The 18,850-nt window shown below is 38.0% G+C and overlaps 1 protein-coding gene across 11 annotated transcripts in view; it reads right to left on the reverse strand.

Annotated features, from left to right (window-relative positions):
• Positions 1–18,850, reverse strand: part of MYBPC1 (myosin binding protein C1) — an 81,379-nt gene that overhangs the window by 37,072 nt on the left and 25,457 nt on the right. For 7 of the 11 annotated variants that reach the window (XM_030041305.2, XM_030041310.2, XM_030041307.1 and 4 more), the window contains exons 4-12: positions 13,887–13,919; positions 13,490–13,525; positions 12,170–12,205; positions 9,484–9,588; positions 7,888–8,036; positions 7,411–7,528; positions 6,054–6,105; positions 4,404–4,460; positions 682–848 (exon numbers count right to left, since the gene is read on the reverse strand). In XM_030041305.2, the coding sequence (XP_029897165.1) occupies positions 682–848; positions 4,404–4,460; positions 6,054–6,105; positions 7,411–7,528; positions 7,888–8,036; positions 9,484–9,588; positions 12,170–12,205; positions 13,490–13,525; positions 13,887–13,919 (753 nt within the window). The remainder of the gene's footprint in view (positions 1–681; positions 849–4,403; positions 4,461–6,053; positions 6,106–7,410; positions 7,529–7,887; positions 8,037–9,483; positions 9,589–12,169; positions 12,206–13,489; positions 13,526–13,886; positions 13,920–18,850) is intronic. The other 4 variants (XM_030041309.2, XM_030041313.1, XM_030041308.2 and 1 more) reach the window with 3 other exon arrangements.

The following is an 18,850-nucleotide window of genomic DNA, read 5'->3' on the forward strand; positions in this document are numbered from 1 at the left end:
TGTATACATTGCATCCAGGTCTGAAATGCTCTCCAGGAACAAGGAAATGCCACAAGAGTATAATGGATAGTGTGTTGTATTTATATGCGTGTCTGTGTGTGTATATGTATTATGCGACATATATTTTATATACACAAATATATACACATAAGATAAGCACGTATCTGTATTTATGTATGTATTACACCACTCGTACTATTCAGTAGGGTAGATGGGGAAAGACAGGCCTGAACGTCCTCACCCAATGCAGGGTGGAGGGGTTTTCGTACAGGTGGGATTTCAGAGGAGTGTCAGATAAAGTGCAAAATGAAATTATGAAGAGCAAACAATGTGTTTGGAGTGAGTCTATTTTAGAGCAGAAGATATTAATGACAACACAAGGTCTAATTTCCATACTGTTTGATCAGGTAACACCCTTCCACACAACTGGGGGACTTTGTTCCAGATGCAACTACTCTTTGGCCAAGAGGGAGGGACGCTTTTGGTAAGCACTGAATAGGTTAGGGTGTTTACGCTAACCACACTGGACCAAAGCCTTCTTCCGATTAACTCCTTGCAGTAATAAGGCTTGAGTTGTAGCATGCAAGTCCCCTTACATGGAAATAAAGCAAGTTTGGGTTTTTTAAGGCGGACGCTCATGTATGAGCTGCTGAACGTAAGAATATTCTGCCTTATCCATACCTGCACTCTTCTTCACTTCCCTGCGCATGCGCTTCAGACGCTTTAACATGCCTCTGAGATCAGTGATACCATACTGAAAAGCAATCTTCTCGTATTCACTGGGGTTCGCGTTCTTCAGGAGCTCCCACACATCTACCTCAGGTTCTTCCTCTTGCTGTTTAATCTCCCTAACAGCAGCAAAATAAAATTATGGGAGAAGAGTTAGCGAGGCTTTAACACACCATAAAAAAGGTGAAGCTGAATCTATGGTGAGGTTAGAAATGTTTTGATCAAAATTTGAAGGCAACCATCATATTCTTTTATGTCATTCAGTGCAAGTGGAATAGCTCAGAATGACATTCACACCTTACTTTACACTACTTCAGGCAGATTTTGGATATAAGTCTTAATATGGCCTTTTCTGATGTAATCAGTTACGAGAGTTTTTATATCACTTCATTATTTAAAAGAAAAAATACAATTTGAAAATGTAGTACTACAATAGCATATGGGCTAATCCCACGTAAATCAATTTTACGTGTTGTAACTTGAGTGGAATCAGTTACAATTTATGATGGCACCACTGAGATCTGAGACTAATCCATATATTTCATAATTATATAAAAATGCTTTCAAACCCTGAGTCCCTGTAACTGCTACTAGGGGCGACCGATGAAAGGACATTGAAATCCAAGGGAATCTGGGTCTGTTTATAGTTACACCAGTGCTTCTCAGAGTTACTTAAAGTTGGCATATGGATAGGAACTGGAGGTTTTCCACACCAGCTTGGACTTGCAAGATGGATCTGTTGGCTTCCATGTTTATCTCAGTCTTAAGAGCAGGAAGTGTTTTCAGAGGCCTGTGTGAATAGCATCACCTTTATACAGAAGTTTCAATTACTATCTGCAACTTCAGGCTAAGACAACCAATAAAGAGAAGTATAATTATTTTCACAATGGCAGCCATGAAATGAGAGAACAATGGAAGCATCCTAAACAAAACAATAATTTTTTATATTGACAACTCAGCTCAAAAAAGTGAACTGCTAGAACAATCTGGGAATTGGAGCAGAAATCTAGACATTTTTTCCTGTACATTCAGGAGGATCAGACCAGGATCATTCTGATTTGGTCTAGTTGGTCTAACAAAATCAGTACTTTTGAGAAGAGAGTGAGAAAATAAACATTTGAGAAATAAAAAAAGACTGAGCTTTGGAGTGAGACACTGTTAGAGCTGAGCTCTATCAAGTCTGATAGAGAATTTGTTTTAACATATGCAGAAATAGCACTGGGAGTCCCTGAGAATCTCTGCATGGTTGTTGGATGAGGAACTATGGAAAACTACTTTGTTGTTTAATCCATGAGGTTAATTAATTTTCATATGCCAGTGTTATTTCAAAAAGGAAAGAACTTCTCACTGAGGAATCTTTGAAATACTTACATTGTTATCTTAGAATTATTGTTAGACAATCTCAGGTATGCAATTTTGTTTCATTCCTTTTACTTTTATCTGTGCTCATGCTTTGGGGAGGCTGACTATGTACAGCGAACACTGGCGTTTCAGTGAGATTCCTTCTGCATGGTGGCAAGTTGAGATCAGCTTGCAAATAAATGTAAAAGCTGACACACCCCATGGGGTGGCATTCTCCTCTCCCAGGGCTGGCCGCTTGCCATGCAACGCCTGTCCATGCTAAGGAGAGGTACGCTCCATGGGAATCGAGATAATGTACCCCATTAAATCAGGCAGTAGTTGAGAATGAGGATCAGTTAGAGTATCCTGATTTTCAACCAGCTTGAAATAATTCATTCCAGAATCTTTTTCCCTCTTGCGTAACTGGAGAACAAATTTTGACACTTAGAGCAAACCAACTTTCTTCTGACACCACAACAGGTTCTGCTGTGGGTAGTGGGCAAACAATGCTTGGAATTTCCTGAGCAGACTGACCTCTCCGCAAAATCGCTTCCAGATCTTTTCCCCGAAAATGTGCATTTCGTTGAAAGATGTACTTTTAAAAAAAAAAGACCTAAATGTTTGAGTGTATTTGAGATCCTGTGCCTTTTGGAATTTCGTGCCGTTACTGATCCATTGCATTGACGAAGCATAACCAGTCACAGAGTGGCTTACTGAGATAAGAACTGGTTTTTCTTCATGCAAGACCAGCACGAAATTAGAAAATAGGCAGTATATAGATTCCATGCATTTAGGTTTTTTTTAAAAACATGTTTCAAGTATTATGCACCACAGGTGAAAAGTTCTAGCTCTTTCCTTGCTAATATAACCATACAAAAGAAAAGGAATGCACCTGCAACATTGCCTCTTGAAAAAATTGTTACGAAAATGTGTATTTGTCTTCATAAAAATGGATACTAATATCCACACTGGGGCTTAATTAGCAATCGTACTCAATTAAGCTCGGAACTGTGAGGTTGCATGTCAGTGCCTGAAGCAAGGAGGTGATGAACCTATTTGACCAATATCAAATAATGGTGTTTAAAAACTAAAAGTTTGCTTTGCCCATTAACCACATGATAGGTATACTATGTTTATATGGCTATACAGTATTTATCTTACAAAACATGTGTGTTACTTGTTAGTGAAGTGATAATGACTCTTAAATCACATTTCTCTTTCCACAAAACCAGCAAGACCTCTTACATGCAACTCTCATGTTGCTAATAAAATACCCCACAGGCAGTCATGAGAACAGTCCTGGTAAGTTGTATTAGTATGATAAAAAGTCAAACTGCAGATCCTAATTAGGGATGAGAAGATTAAAAAACCAAAGAGCTGGTGGATTTGAATTGGTTCAGATAATTCTTTCACCGCCTACTTTTATGTTCAGCCTTTCCTATTTGCTTTAGTTGCTTAAATACTATCCTCACCATCATAGCCCATGAGCCCATTGTGAACTTTTTATGTAATTAATACTGCATATTAGGTTTTCCTCTTTCAGAGTAAGTGGTAGATGAGATAAAGGATCTAGTTCCTTTTCCAGTTCTCTGTGGTCAGTTGCCATTGATTTCCATGGCATATAGAATTTCTGTGATAAATTTAAAAAAATGACAAATTAACTATCTTGTCTTAACCTGTTAAAAGACTAAACTGGGTTTAAGATCTGAAACAGCTAGAGGCATAACTACCATAACACCAGATTTTCAAGGCAAACCAGAGAAACACATGCCCAAGTTTTTCTCCATCACAGCATTTAAGTTGAATAAAACACCATTGAATATTTGTGTGCACATATCGAAACAGAAAGCTACAAAGAATTAATACCAATGTCTATGGTTTGAAAGCATGACATATGATTTTTCATATCAGGATGCTTATGAAATCAAATTAAGATGCACCCAAAGAGGTAAAAATTTAACCCTTGCAGTTTTTTATTCTTGCACCAGACTCAATTTTCTGAACTGCTCATCCCTGCGTAGGAAATTGTCCCCCTCTACCCTTCATGCAAACACAAAAGAAATAGCAAGTAAACTAAATGTTATTGGCCTCTTTAGGTTGTGGCTCACTTTTTTCCCAGTGCACTCAAATCTGAGGTTTCTTTTCTGCACAGTTAAAGGTACAATTAACTGAACACTTGCATATTATACTATGAGAATAATAGTTAGAAACATTTTAAAAAAAGAAAGGTCAGAAAATTCTTAAGAAGTTATTAATGCTACACCTGACTCTTTCTGTGTGAGAACCTAATGGTTTGCAATCCACACCTGCTCACTGCATCACTTGGTTCTCACCTACGTTTCAGGAGACCACTAAAGTCAAGTTCTCCTGCATCGTCTTGTCCATCACCGCTGTTATTAATAGAAAAAAATCAAATCTTTGTTTAATACAGGAAGACTTAGACAACACACATTGCAAACGCTCTACATCTCATATACTCAACACTGTCCAGACACACAAATAAGGGTATAAAATCAACACAAACTTGTATTCTTTTTCACATGAAATTATGTTTCCTTAGGCACTTGTGAAAAATAACACAAAGGTTTGTATTGCTTGTTATTATACTTTGGTGACAAATTTTTGTAACTGCATACATAAATTTGCCAAGATTTGTGTTAGATTTCAGTAACACAAATAAATGTGAGCTAGTCAACACAATGAGCTTTGTTTTTCATTTCCATAGTGTATGTGTATAAAAACAAAGGGCTTGTGCTGATCTTTTGCTATGAATGTAAAACAAAGATTCGCATTGCTGGGTGGTGCTTTTAACAATGCATAGCTGTGTCAAATACTGATTGCAAAGCATTACACTTAACATTTAACCTTTCTCTAAATGAAGGGAGAAATCAGTTAAAAAAGAAGAAACAGTACATTGTACATTTTCACAGATAGAATCACAGTCCTGTAAAGGTGCATTTCTTTCTATGATGTGACCTTAAGCAGTAATACCTTATTATAAAGCACATACAGGCAAAAGAAATGCCCTTAGTAATTGTAAAGAGGGTAAAATCCTGCAAACGTTAAATCAAATGATGCCAATATTTCATCCCAGATTTTGCATGCAAGATATTACTTAGAAAATCAGACAATATTCAGATGTCCTCATCTGCTTGGGCAGAATAATTATTGCAGTTTTTTTAAAATGTGCTCAAGAAAGGAGTGCACCTTGAGTGTAATATCTTTTGTATTTACTCTTTAAATCAAATCCCGCTAAATAAAAGCAGTCACTTCTGAATCACAGCTTTGCTTGTATCTGTAAAATAACAAACAAATTCATTTTCTGTCTGTAAAACAATTTCATTCTGAATTTCTGTCCTTGTAAGACAATTTTCTCCATAAAATGTAAAGATGACGCCTATACTGGTTTGAATTGCTATTTTATCACAAAGGTAACAAAACTTAAGACACAATGCTTTATCTTATGTCCTCTGCAATATATTGTTTGTAGTTTTTCCGTAATGATGGCCTTATGACACACTTTTTTGCTGTAAGATAACATAAGGCCAGATCCCATCTTCTTGAAATCAGTATGAATTTTCTCTCTGCTTTTAATCAGTACAGGATTGGGACCAGGAACTTTCATACTGTAGCTGACAACTTTCAGGAAACATGCGGTAGAATATTTTAGTGAATGAAAATACGATTTTAAAAACCTGTAAAGAAACATATATTTAATTGCCTTAAATATTCCATTTTCCCTTAAAGCAATGACATTGTAATTTCACGGTAGAGTATTTAATATCATATGGACTATGTGTTGTAACTATTTAATTCTACCCACTACCACCTACCCTAAACCCCACTTCTTTAACCTTTATTTACAAAAACATTTTTTTAAAGTACTTGATACAATTGTCTGCCAAGACTGATGCAAGTTCTGTGCATGCTACCAGCATCCATCCATTACTGAGGAGCTTCACAGGATCACTGTTTGAAGTTACCTTCTTTTGAAAGCAGATCTGATGTCAATGGATGGAGCAGCTTGGGAAGATTCTATGAAATAACAGTAATACAGGAATTAAAAACGTAATTTGAAATCAATGTAATTTATGTAACCAGTGTAATTTGGCATATGAAATTTGTTCAGTTTCCTGATAAAAGAGACCACAGTTTGTGTGTCTCCTTTGGCATTAAGTTCTGATAAATGCAAAGCTGCTCAGTGCTAAGCTAAGTTTAATTAATAAATTTCTCTAAAATACTTTCTGCAGTTCTGCATAGGAGATCTGTCTCTGTGCTCTTTCTCTCCGATCCCCTTCCTGCCTACACACAGGCTCTGGCCCTTTTGTCTTCCCATTCCCTACGCTTTCTCTCCTGCTCGCATCTTGCACTTTCTCAGTACGCTCAGCATCAGAGGCAAGAGACGGTCTTCTCTACAGCTACAGACTCACGTTGATTCTTGGTGCCAGGAGGAATCCCCCTGGTGTGAATTACCTATTTGTGCCAGCCTGAATCAGATTAAATGATTCCGATCCACAGGCAGTGAATGGGTGCAGCCAGGCTGGCCCCCGCCTCGCTGACCTCGGAATACACACACGTACCTGTGCCCCTCCCCAGCCGGCGAATGTCCCCTTAACCGTGACCGGCTTCCCCTGACCGGTGAAGGAACAGCCCGGTCTAGGCCGTTTGGTAGGTGTACTTTATGAGGGTGAACAACTATTTTGTGCACCGGCTGCCGGCGCTGGCGTTTCGGAAGAGATTCGTCTTTCTCGGTCTGACCGTGCAGGTATGTGTGAGCTGTTGTGCTGGCAGAACTGCTCTTGAGGGAAAAGATAAGCCTGTGGGTTAATGTTTGCCAGAGTAAGGCCTTTTATAACACAGAAGTAGACAAAGGCATGACTCTGCAGTGCTCTCCACATTGTGCTATGCTTTATTTTGATGAAGAGTGGAAGAAACAGCTTTCTGGAATATGACCATACCATGCCGGATCAGGGTGCAAAGCACTGGCGAGCCATGACCGCTCCACGTCCCTCCGCTCGGACGCTGCCAGAGGAACCCTCGCTCTCTGGATAGCCCTAAGCCTAGCTCTCCGTCTTGTGTGCCAGAGCCTGATTTTAATTCAATACCAGTTTTATCTGCCAGCTTTTCTAATTTTTGGATAAATATCTCGCATCCTATCTACCCCAATGTTCATTTAAACCATAAATTACAGACACTTAAGAAAATTCTCTGAGCTCTATGCTAAAAATGTTCACTTTAAGCATTACTTCATTTAAAGGTTCTGAACAAAATTAGGTGGCATTTCAGGTTAAAAAAAAAAGAAATCTTTATAAAGCTTTACAGACACAAGTGGAATCTTACCAGTGACTTCAAGGTCAAAAGAGCAACTATCAAACTTGTCCTTATAAGATACTTCACAGCGATAGTTCCCTGCATAGTTTTCCTTAGCTTGAATGATATGCATCTCAAATGTGTGAATCTAAAAATAAAACATAATTGTTCATTAATGTAGGGGATATATTTGCACAAAGCAGAAGTTAAAAGATTAGTCTTTCAGGCCTAAACCAGGAGCAAGGAATAACTCAGATAAAGGGCTCTGGAAAGAAACTGGAACCCAGAAACGGCAACAGAAAACTTTGATTTTGCCACCACTACTTGTCCTGCGCTGGGAGAGCAGAAAAGCCTGCTTCTGTGCAGGGTCAGAGATCATCACTGAAATCTGCGTGGGGAACCCTGGGTTAGAATCCACTGCTCTTGAATTTCTACCTGTTGTCTTAAACTGATCTTTAAGCTCTCTTTGGAGCTTTGCCACCGTAAGAAGGAAAAGCAAAGACACACCTTAGTGTGACGCTCAAAGGACTCTTTCAGCTGCAGGTGCTTCCCCGCTTTACTGGCCAGGTCCATCCATTTTCCTTTAAACCACTTAACATTTGGCTTTCGGAGAAGATCTTTGGCTTCTACTTTGGCTATAAATGTAATATTCCCACCTTTTAAAAAGAGAAAAGAATAATGCAGGCATTAAGGAACATGTAGTTAGTCAGTCACGTCTGTACAAGTTTCTTTTATTACTGCTCCCTCCAGTCTCCATGTGCTAGCTCTACCACAACAGTAAGAATCAGATGGAGTCACACGGGCTATGAAAGTACTGCAATATTACAGAAATTAATGATTCTGGGTCTGGAAGCCTTCTGCCCATGTCAATGTGGAGCTTGAGACACTGAGAAGCAGGATAAATTAGTTGAGGCAAAACTCCGTGTTGTCAAGGGAAAATCATTCCCAATATTTGAATTTCCTTGCTTAAAACAAGCACAGGTGTTCCTAGGCTACCGGGCAGTTGTAACACAAATAAACTCCAGTCTGGAAAAGAAAGCCCAGAGCTCTTCATGCATTTCTATCCTGAATTCTTTAAGCTGAGAAGGGAGGGGAAAGAGTCTTCTCTAAACAGTAATTTGGGAATAGTAAAAGTTAGCCCAATTTTCAGAACACCACTGCCCAGTCCCTGCTGAGTTTCCATCCTAACATTCCCAGGCTCCAGAGGAGAATACAGCTAACTCCTTATATTTATTTTCCAAATAATTCCTCCCCAAATGCTCTTTTTCTGCTCAGAAACTGAGAAAAATAATAGGCATGCATAAAACCAAAACCCCTATCTGACCACGTCTTAGTGTACCCAAGTACATAACAGATATATTAAGTAGCCTGTCCTGAACTTCTCACCATTGCTGCCACCCTGCTTCGGGTGCAACCTTCCCGGGATAGTATGGCTCAGGAGTGCAGGCGGGAAGTGAAATTCCTGACCATCCCCATTTACTGTGCTCTGGTTCACAACACAGAAAGTCCTCACGGTGCTTGAACTGGATTCCTCCGGGGTGAAATTAAAACCAAAGATGTGCTCTGAGAGTTTACCACCTGTGCTCCAACTGCTAATAGGTATATAGACCACTGGACCAAACCAGACCCAGTCCAAAGCAAGTCCCCCAGAACGGTTACAGTGGGGGTGACCTTACCAGCTTCCCTACAGAGCTGCTCCTATTAGTCTACTTGCTAATTTACACACAACTGTAGGGTACAAAAGCTGACCCGGCAATCTCTAAGGTACGCTGCAGGCCTTTGGGTAGACCTTCCTGCCATATCAATAACAGTACGGCCAACAGCATCACAGTAACCAGGTCTCTTCTCCAGAAACTATACCTCTTACCCACTGTGCTCAGTAAACTATTAGATTTTGAGCTCGTCTTGAATTAAACAGTTGGGGTTTGCTCCTCTTCATACAGTCCTTTTTGCCTTCGAAGAGTGGAGTTCACATCCAACTAAAGTCCGTGGAAGTACTTGCAGCTGAGAGCAGAAGCCGCGTGTCACAGGGACTGCACATCCTTTCTGCCTCAGTCTCTGTGTCTCTGGGAGTCGCTTTTGATTTTGTTTCTAAGCACTTACCAACGCTCACTGAACCGCTCTGAGGTTTTTCGATGAATAAAGTGGATCTTTGGGAGTCATCGCGTTTTTCTGTCTCTTCTGGAGCTCCTTCTCCAATAGACCATACTGAGATGCAGAGAGAGAAGGAAATGTCAATCATCTGAGCGTGTTTTACTCCCTCCAAAATACACTTACCTGAACTTACTAAACTCTCTAACCCTATTACCTCTCTCTTCAGATGTCCTGAAAGATATGTAAGTTTTTGTTCACACTGACATCCATTCCTTGGCTGTCACATTGTGTACAGTTCCTGCAAGAACGCTACCTCTGGTGACAGAAAATGAAACTATCAGGGAGGAAGAGAGGGGAACCTGATCAGCCAGGACGGGTACTGAGCAACTCAAATGGCATCAGCATTCAACCATGAGTGCTTTACAGAGGCAATGCACAAAGGTCAGCTCTTTGTTTTTCAGAAGAGGTGGAGGTTCTGAAAACACAAAACAGGTATAAGCACAAACAAAACACGTATGATGCATAGTTTCAGTGGGTCTCTCTCAAGCCCAGACTCAGTCAATTGTACAAGCTAGTTTTTCCTCCTTGTCCGCAAAATAGGGCAGGGATGAAGCTTACTTTTGAACTTTGTTCTCTTCTACCACGATAGAAGCAGAGAGTTTGGGGATCAGTCAGTACCATGTCCTGCCATGGGCTTTGGCTGATATTTTACAGAAAAATAGTTTGTCAGATGGAAATGATTGTGTCATATGTTCAGACACGGTGCCTTCTCTTCTGGAAATTGGGATTTTGGAACCAAAAAGGAGCAACGGTACCGAGAGAAGCAGCAAGTGAGCGGTCTCCCCAGGGCAGAGAACTGTACCAGCACAGCTGTGCGTTTCTGGCCTTTCTGCTCATCCAAACAGCCCTGGCTTTGTGCTACGCAGTTACATCTCAGGCAAATACGCGCAAAACCATGGTCAAAGCTGATTCCTAACGGAAAAGGCAGGGAGAGCAAGGCAGCGAACATCTGTCCGTTACTTGCTCCCTTGCTGCAGAGAGGCAAAACATGTGTCTCATATTCCAAGTGAGAACTTGTGGAGTCCAAATGCCACATCTCCTTTTTTTGAGGAGTTATCGCTAGTGCACAGGGGAAACGGAGTAAAGCCAATGCTGCCGTGGTAGTACTGAAGAGCAGAGCAAATGTGGAAATGTACAGCTATAATTAACAAAGCCATCTGTCTCTCAAATCAGAGCTGCAGCTCCCTTGTTCCCCTTGAACTTTTCGTTGTTTCAGAAGCAAAGGTAGCTTTTTATAGTTTATCCAATACTCTTTTGGTTTTGGTTTCATAACTAGCATAAATGAGGAACCAGTCACACAACTCTTCTCACTTAGTCAAACCCTGGTCTTGAAATTAAAAGTTCCTTTCCCTGCTCAGTATTTTCTGTAGAAACTCATTTGCCACAAGTCAGAATTGTCTTCCTACTATGTAGAGATTACTGCTACGGTAACCTTTTTAACTCATGAAAATTTCCATCACTCAGGAATGCACCACAACTCATGACAACCATGGGAAAATGCAACCAAACTGTTTTTATTATCCTAAAGCCTAATAGGAATTTTAAAAAAGGTATAGAAATGCTAGGTAGCTTTGCTATAAAGTCTTTGCCTTTCAGTCTTTCAGTGAATTACGGGTGGTGTGCCTAACACCTCTGTATATGTCTGCTTGTACAATATTTCTTACATGTATATACACACATGTATATACACATACATGACAACATATACATAGACATACATGAACACAAATATATATAGATACACATCTATATATAATCTCTCTATAATCTAGATGTTTAGATTATGCCAGTATAACATGCTAGTATATGGAAACAATGTAAGAACAAGTGATGGTTACTGGTGTGAACAGAATGATGTGACAATGCTCGGTACGGGACCCGGTCACGTGCAGTAACAAACCTAACACGCCACAGGGTGAAATGGAAAAAGGATATTAATAAATGGAAGAAGCTTACATAGAGTCATTAATTCGGTACCACATAAAATAACACCTAAATATTATCGTCACCTTTAGATATTAACGTTTTCCTATTTATTAAACAAACTGAACAAAACGTGGGCTGGACCTTGGCTCAGGGGGCTGGCATAGGCAGCTATGCCAGGTCAATAACCATGGTTGAAGTACCTGCTGCTCATTTTGTTCCAGAGGCTGCAAATCCTGAAACCACAAAAGTGGGTGTAGTATGCGTTACCTGCCAGGGTAGGAAGAAAGAGGTTATGACTTTGCTAAGTTTTCCCCACCGTCCTTTGAGCTGTGAGAAGAAGCCATTCTCCTACAATCTCCTGGGGCTTGTGTGTGGCATTCAGGTAAGCCACTGTCACCCTGTAGGCTGAGGAGGAAGGGAATAGCTGCGTATCTATCTATATAGAAATGGATATAGATAGATAGGTATGTATGTATGTGTAAAATACTGGTACGTGTCCTGCCTCGTGCAGCAGAGCCTTCTCTCACTCCTGGTCCAGCTGCTAGAAGCCTATTTGCTCCGATACTTAAAAGTGTTTCAACAGTTACAGTTTGATACTGTATAAACAATGAAAATAAAATTAAATATTATATCTAAGAAATCAAGTATTAATAATAACTGTATTATGTAAATTTTGGAGTGTTTCATCATGTTTTTCAGGAGGTCTCACCTGAATCTTTTCTTTCCGCTGGCTTAGACATCCCATCTGAAAGGGAAGAGCAATTTAGATGACACCAGCTCAGAGATCACAGCTTCACTGACCTCAGATCATTGGGATTTTTAAGAACACTGATTCTTCATGCAAGCAGATTAGACTAGATATTTAGGACCATACCCATGAGGACCTACTGGAATACCAGAAAAAGGAAGTGAACAGCTGAGAAAAAAACCTCAGAAATCTTTCCCCCTATTCTCTAGAAAATCTAAATTAGTTTAGTTTAATTCCCATTCAAGGTTTCCCTTTTTCGTAGTTCATATTTAGAAGGGTTCCGTGGAGCTGATGTTTTCTTCATGATTTCTGTAGTTCCAGATAACAGATGAATTTATGTTGTTCAATATTTATCTGAGGGGACAGTACTTTGAATTATTAAATAGTCTGTTTATTTATCTAGGTTGAGCAGAAAAATGATAAATAGTTAAACTTAAATTTTAGGGTTTTGTGATTCACAATGTCATTTATATATTTAGCTTTTACCAATGAGATCCTGTAGTACTGTAAATAAATGTACTGCTACTGACTTTACAGATAGCATTCAGCCCAAAGTTAATAATGCAAATTCTTTTGGGATAAATCAAGACAAAGCGATCATTTAGGACAATGAAGATAATCAGGAGCGCGTTTTTCATTTGACACACTGCAAAGCGTTTTCTTGTGTTCAATATCTCTGTTTCATTCACAGTTGATTTTTAAAAAACATATTAAGCAAGCAATGGAGAAATTTTGCCCATGTCACTATCATGATGGACCCCAGTGCTGTTGCTTTTCTTTTACTGCCAACAAGCAAAGGCATTTTATCTGCCAGCTTGGCAGCAATGGCTTGGAGCAGTACATTCAAACTGCCTCGTAGGTCATATGGCCTAAGGTGAGGTGGTGGACAATTATGTGGATAAACCTGTTTTGAAGTCATAAGGTGTCTGTTTCATTTGTAATTCTGGAATTTGCTCTCAAGACTAACCTTAAAAATGCACCCTGTGTTTGTTGACAGGAAAAAATAAGGGGAGTTGCTTTCAGAGCTGCTAACTGCTATTTTACCTTCCCATGCCAGAAGTTCTATCAAAGACCTCAAGACAGGACTGGCAAGGAACTTATCTGGTATGAAGGTCTCGTACTTCTGAACAGAGATTAATTTAATGTAGGGCACTTCCAAAAACCTTTTCTCTAATTACTATGTTTTGAGTTCAGTCCAATGGTTTGGACTCTTCCTTCATTAATAGTCAAAAGAAAAATACATACATACATACACACACAAAGTACTATCACAGTCCTAACCTGCTGGTGGAGTACTAACTGAAGTGTCATCTTCATCTGTGAAAAGAAATACAAATAAAAAAGTACATAAAGAAACTGAAAGCACAGACGATCATCTGCTTTAAAACAACTATGTGAAAATGTAAAACCTGCAAAAGAAAGGGAAAGAAATCATAATAGTCAGGAGCATTCACAATGGAAGCTTCAAACTGATGAAGAAAGCTTTGCATAATTCAGTAGCTGAAATGGTAAACCTTAATCTTTCAAGCAAGTAAAAGAAAAATGAGATGTGGACTGTGATCTATTATTAAATCATGAGTTTATATGAAAGCTGTTGAGTGGTTCTGTTTGTTAGAGATGTAATCCACAGTAAATACAAAAAAGACACAATGAAATCAAGGTCAATCACATATCTGACCTGAGGAAGATGCCATTTCTCTGATGTCCATGTCTGCAATTAAAATGTGCACCATATACGCATTGAGCATCGTTAAATCAAGATATGCAACACTTAAAAATAGTCCCCTGTATTTATACTTTGTAATTTCTGTATCAGAATGTTAATTTAAAATGTAGGGTATAAACAACTAAGTTTTCTCCCATATTACAGGAGAATAATTTAAAATAAGGACAGAACTATTATCATCACACTGGATTTTCCTTTTAATCACACTAAAAGTTGACCGTCATCAGGTATTAGATCACTACAAGAGATTGTTACCCAGGTTTTTTAAAATGTTTAATCTCATAGAGTACATTGAGGTATATATTTAAATAAATCAAAAGCCTGGAAAAACATGAAACTTACATTAAAGCTGAAATACTGTAATCATGATTATTAGAAAACCAGAATAAGGTAAAGACTGTCTTTACAAGAGTCTCCTACATCTCTTCCAAATTTAGATGTTGACTAGAAACCTCAGAGATATCACTTTGTGGTAAAAATATACAAAAAAGTCTTAGTGTCTTAAAGCCTAATGGTAAAAAAAAAATTAAAATTACCAATGTAGCATTTGAAAGGCTAGAATAAACTAGATGTATTGAGGATTTAGTACATATGTAATGTAAAGATAACATGTCTTTCATACGGTATCAGGAAATCTAGAGAACATTTCAAAGTGGAAGAAAAGACAGTTGAACAATTAGCCCACATTTTTAAAGAGTTTTTTTCTTTTTTTTAGTTTTTAAATTTGGGTTTCCAGAAAAAAATTTTAATTCTGCGGTTACCATTTGATTTTGACCTTAAAGTTATAATTTGTCTGTATTTTCTCAAGGACAAATGTGATAACTATGACAAAACCACGTATAAAATATCATTGCATTTTTGTAAATACTGGTCATACTAATTTTTTGTGCTTGCTTAACCACTGAAGGCTAATTGAAAGTCTGTTAATAGAATTTAACTACTTAGCCATAATGTTTTACTCATTCCTTTTTAATGATTCATCAAAATTCTTTTTAAAAATCCCTTGGGAGGAGGATGTCAGTTGTAAGAAGGAGGCCTACACATGAAGGATTAATGTGTTATCTTACAGAAATGTTTTCTTATTCATAGCAAAAAAAAAAAAAAAAAAAAAATTTAGTGGAAGAGTTCTCACCACCTGCATCATCCAATGGCATAAGCAGATGTTGAAGATGTCGATTTTCAGTGAAAGCACAGTAATGATAAAGTCATGTCAGATGTTTTAACATATTGTGCTAGCAACTAACTGAATGCAAGGCTAAGTAATTCCACTGCAAATCTTCCTCCATATTTCATGAAAGTATAAAGTGTACTTTCAGCTCTTTTTGTCAATAATGTCACGATTGTGGTTGATGATGGCTTGAAGAGGTACAGAATACACTCTCTGGCCAGAAAAAAATAATTAAGCTCAATCAGCACAAAATATTTGATGTGATGCACCCTACATGATGATGTATGATAATCACATCATTAAAGGACTATTCTATTTGACTTCTATTTTCTTTAAACATTTGAAAAACTAAACCAACAACAAGTTGTTATTAGTTTTGTGGAGGGATTGCCGGGGTTTCTGCAGGGTAATCTATCATTTTTCAAACAAAATGTTAACATCAAACACAAGCAAATCAAAACAAAACAAACATTTCAGAAGTATCAAAATGAAAACACAATTGAATAGGCTGTAAATGGAAAGAGTATGAAAACAATACATGCCAGTAGGATTGTTCTGACAAATGGGTAATTATCAATCCATAACTCCTTATATCTCAGGCTTCTAGGATGAAGTGAACTGACTATTGAATAAACATGAAAAATGGTTCAACAGCTATAACCAATTTGCTTTCTGTGATGAACAATTGTTTATGTTGGCAATAAATTCTATTTAGAGGTAACAAATATCGCAAAAATACCAGACCTGGCGGTAGAACTATGATCATTAGTTCACTATCCTTATCTTCTGCAAGTAAACTTTTAATGGAATATATTTAGCATTCTGTTGCATAAGAGCTAGGTATGAAGAAGTCACTTCATTCATTTGACAGTAGGTCAGGAGGATGTATTACTCTATAGAGATTTTGTTCTTTGGCTTCTATTCATCTATGGCACATTTTCATTAACAAATAGGATATTTACATTTATTTCCTTGTATCTAAACAATCACATTAACTGAGGACCAGGCCTCTTGGAGTTCCATCAGGAGTAGAGTCTTGTAAGAGGAAAGAACAATCCATACCTCAGAAGCAGGTAATGCAAAACTTTTTTATGCTCACAGTTACTGTAACTTCAATATTAAAATTTCTGATTGCTGACCCAGCAAGAGTCTAGAAAACTGTCATAATGTAAGTGATAACTACCGATTTATACATGAACTGCTGATATCAAGACTTTTAGACCTTCTACTTTCCCTTGATTTGAAATCTACCACACAAAAGTGGAAGCTGCTATTCTACCATCAGTCGCGTTGCTGATAACCTTAATGTTTTGCAGAAGCGGCAAAATCATATTAAGCTGTTATTTTACTTTTCTATTTTTTAGCTGTTGAAAAGAAGACTTGAAAGCCACATGTCAATGTCAAAAGCCTGGCACAGAACCGAACAGGGGAATTTTGGAATTGACTCCAGTGGAGAGCATCTTAAACTTGATTTAATCAGCTAACAGAGCCAGGGTAAAGTAATTAATCTTTCTTTGTTGTTATTCCCTGCTCTCGCTCACTGACACCCACGGGAGCTGGCATGAGAGATATGGCAGGCGTATATATATATATATATATATAGGCAGCGTGGTGAACAGGGGAGCGACGCTGGTCTGCAGGTGACTTCAGAGTGCCTTAACATGAACATTTACCTGTGCTGCTGCACACCGGAGCAAGTGTTGGGGGCTAAGGCAGGAGACAGATCAACACCATAAAGAGTGAACCTTTGTCTTTATGGTACATAAATAAATACGGAGTAACTCAACCAACTGGCTGAATCATTTTGGTTTATGCTGAAATTACTGAGCGCAGTTTAACCTATCTGAGACTAAGAGGTTAAAATTTAGTTGCCTTCAATTACCCATCTGATTTTCAAAGAGTATTCAGCAGTCCCATCGAGGGGACTTGGCAATTTGGAAATGCTAAATGAAGTACATACATACAGTAATGGAAGTTTTAGTAGAGAGGTGAATGGATAAGTGAAACCTGGAAAAATACAAGGATGAACCATACGAACATTTTAGTAGATGGTTGGATGGAACCTAGAGAAAAAGGTATCAGTAAAACATGCAGAAATTTTAGTAGCTCTCTGAATGGCTGGATTTGACCTAAAAAAGGAATGAGCAAATTGATATTAAAATTCAATTATTATTCCAGCAAGTGGGAACACAATTATAACAATATTCAATCTGTAAGATAATGCTAAAATTAAAAACAAAGGCAGAAGAATTTAAATTGAATGAGTATGGGATAACATAGTAAATTTGGTGAGATTTCTGCTGAGTCACTTTTTTCTCTGAAAATAAAATGGATGATCATATATATCCTCAATTTTTTACAACATTATTTCAGATATTTTTGAAACTCAAAATGCTATAAAAGATTATTCTGTGCAAGAAAATTTTATTTTTACTGCTCTGAGCTACTAATTTACAGCAAAATAACCACAGATAACAAAGAATTTATCACGCTGTCTGCCATTTCTTAACTTTACAGTGAACATAAAGGAACATAAATATGTAATTTCACACAGACAGTAACTACTAAAAAAGAAATAGAACAGTAAAACAGACACACAGATAGGTACACTTTATCTTCCTAACTTCTGCTGTTAACTTTGTCTTAGAAATGAGGTGAAAATTATGGACTATGTGGTTTATGTGGCCTACCAAGCTTTCTTTCCTAGACGCCAGGTTGCAGCACAGCCTGACTGTGCTGCAGAGAGGGGCTGTCCCAGGTTCCTACGGCACGCTGTTTCTTAGAAATTATCAGCAAAGAGGTCACAACTGCTAACACCCAGGTATCGTAAAATTGCTATGGAATTCAGATACGAAATCTTTCCCATCTCATTCCCATTCAGGGAACCGCCCAAATCTGTTACTTCGGAAGCTACAGAAACATTTTTATAAATAGCTTATACAAAAGCTAACTTCTAGCTGGTTCTGTCCCTCTTTCCTTGTTGAACAACTCATTTGCTAGTGTACATGATTTTGGACAGATTGGAAAAATGGAACCTTTTCCCATTCTGTGAATTATGCTCACCATTACAAAGATTTTCTTCTGGCAGACAAACATGAAGGAATCACTCTAAGAAAATACACTTTCTCTTACTTGGTTATGCTCTGCAACAAAACAGGAGCTGATAGGAACATTTGCACTATACCTAATTTAAAAAAAAAAAATTACTACTGAGTGTCTGGTAATGGCATCTACATTGCTTTGCAGAGCTGACAGTTTCACTGGAGTTCACAGTTTCGTTCTTTCTACATATTGGTATTCAGACTTTCACTGGAATTCTTATTGAGGTAGCTGCTGCCACCATGGACTGAAACTGGAAACACTTCCCGTAATAGGATCTCAAACAATTTTTTTGGTAGCAAAATCGTCCTAGATGGGGTAAGCACCAAGAAAGCTTTTTTCCCCTTAGGAAATACTTGTGTTCTTCACTAAATTCAAAACAGAAACATAGTAATGTATAAAAAGATAATAGAAGTATTTTATAAGATACCTACCATGTTTTCTTTTTTATTCAGTAAAATGTAGACTTGTAAACAGTGGGGAAAACACCATTCATGTTCAGTTCGGGAACAAACATTTCTCTCATATCAAAATTAAAGCAAGCAGAACTAACTGCTGCAATAGCTTGAGGTAAGACCTTCATCCTTTTTTCCTACCATTAGGCATGCAAATTATTCTTGAATTGTGTTTCCATTACCAAGATGACAGA

Source organism: Aquila chrysaetos, chromosome 17 (assembly GCF_900496995.4).
Source record: "Aquila chrysaetos chrysaetos chromosome 17, bAquChr1.4, whole genome shotgun sequence".
Classification (NCBI taxonomy): Eukaryota; Metazoa; Chordata; class Aves; order Accipitriformes; family Accipitridae; genus Aquila; species Aquila chrysaetos.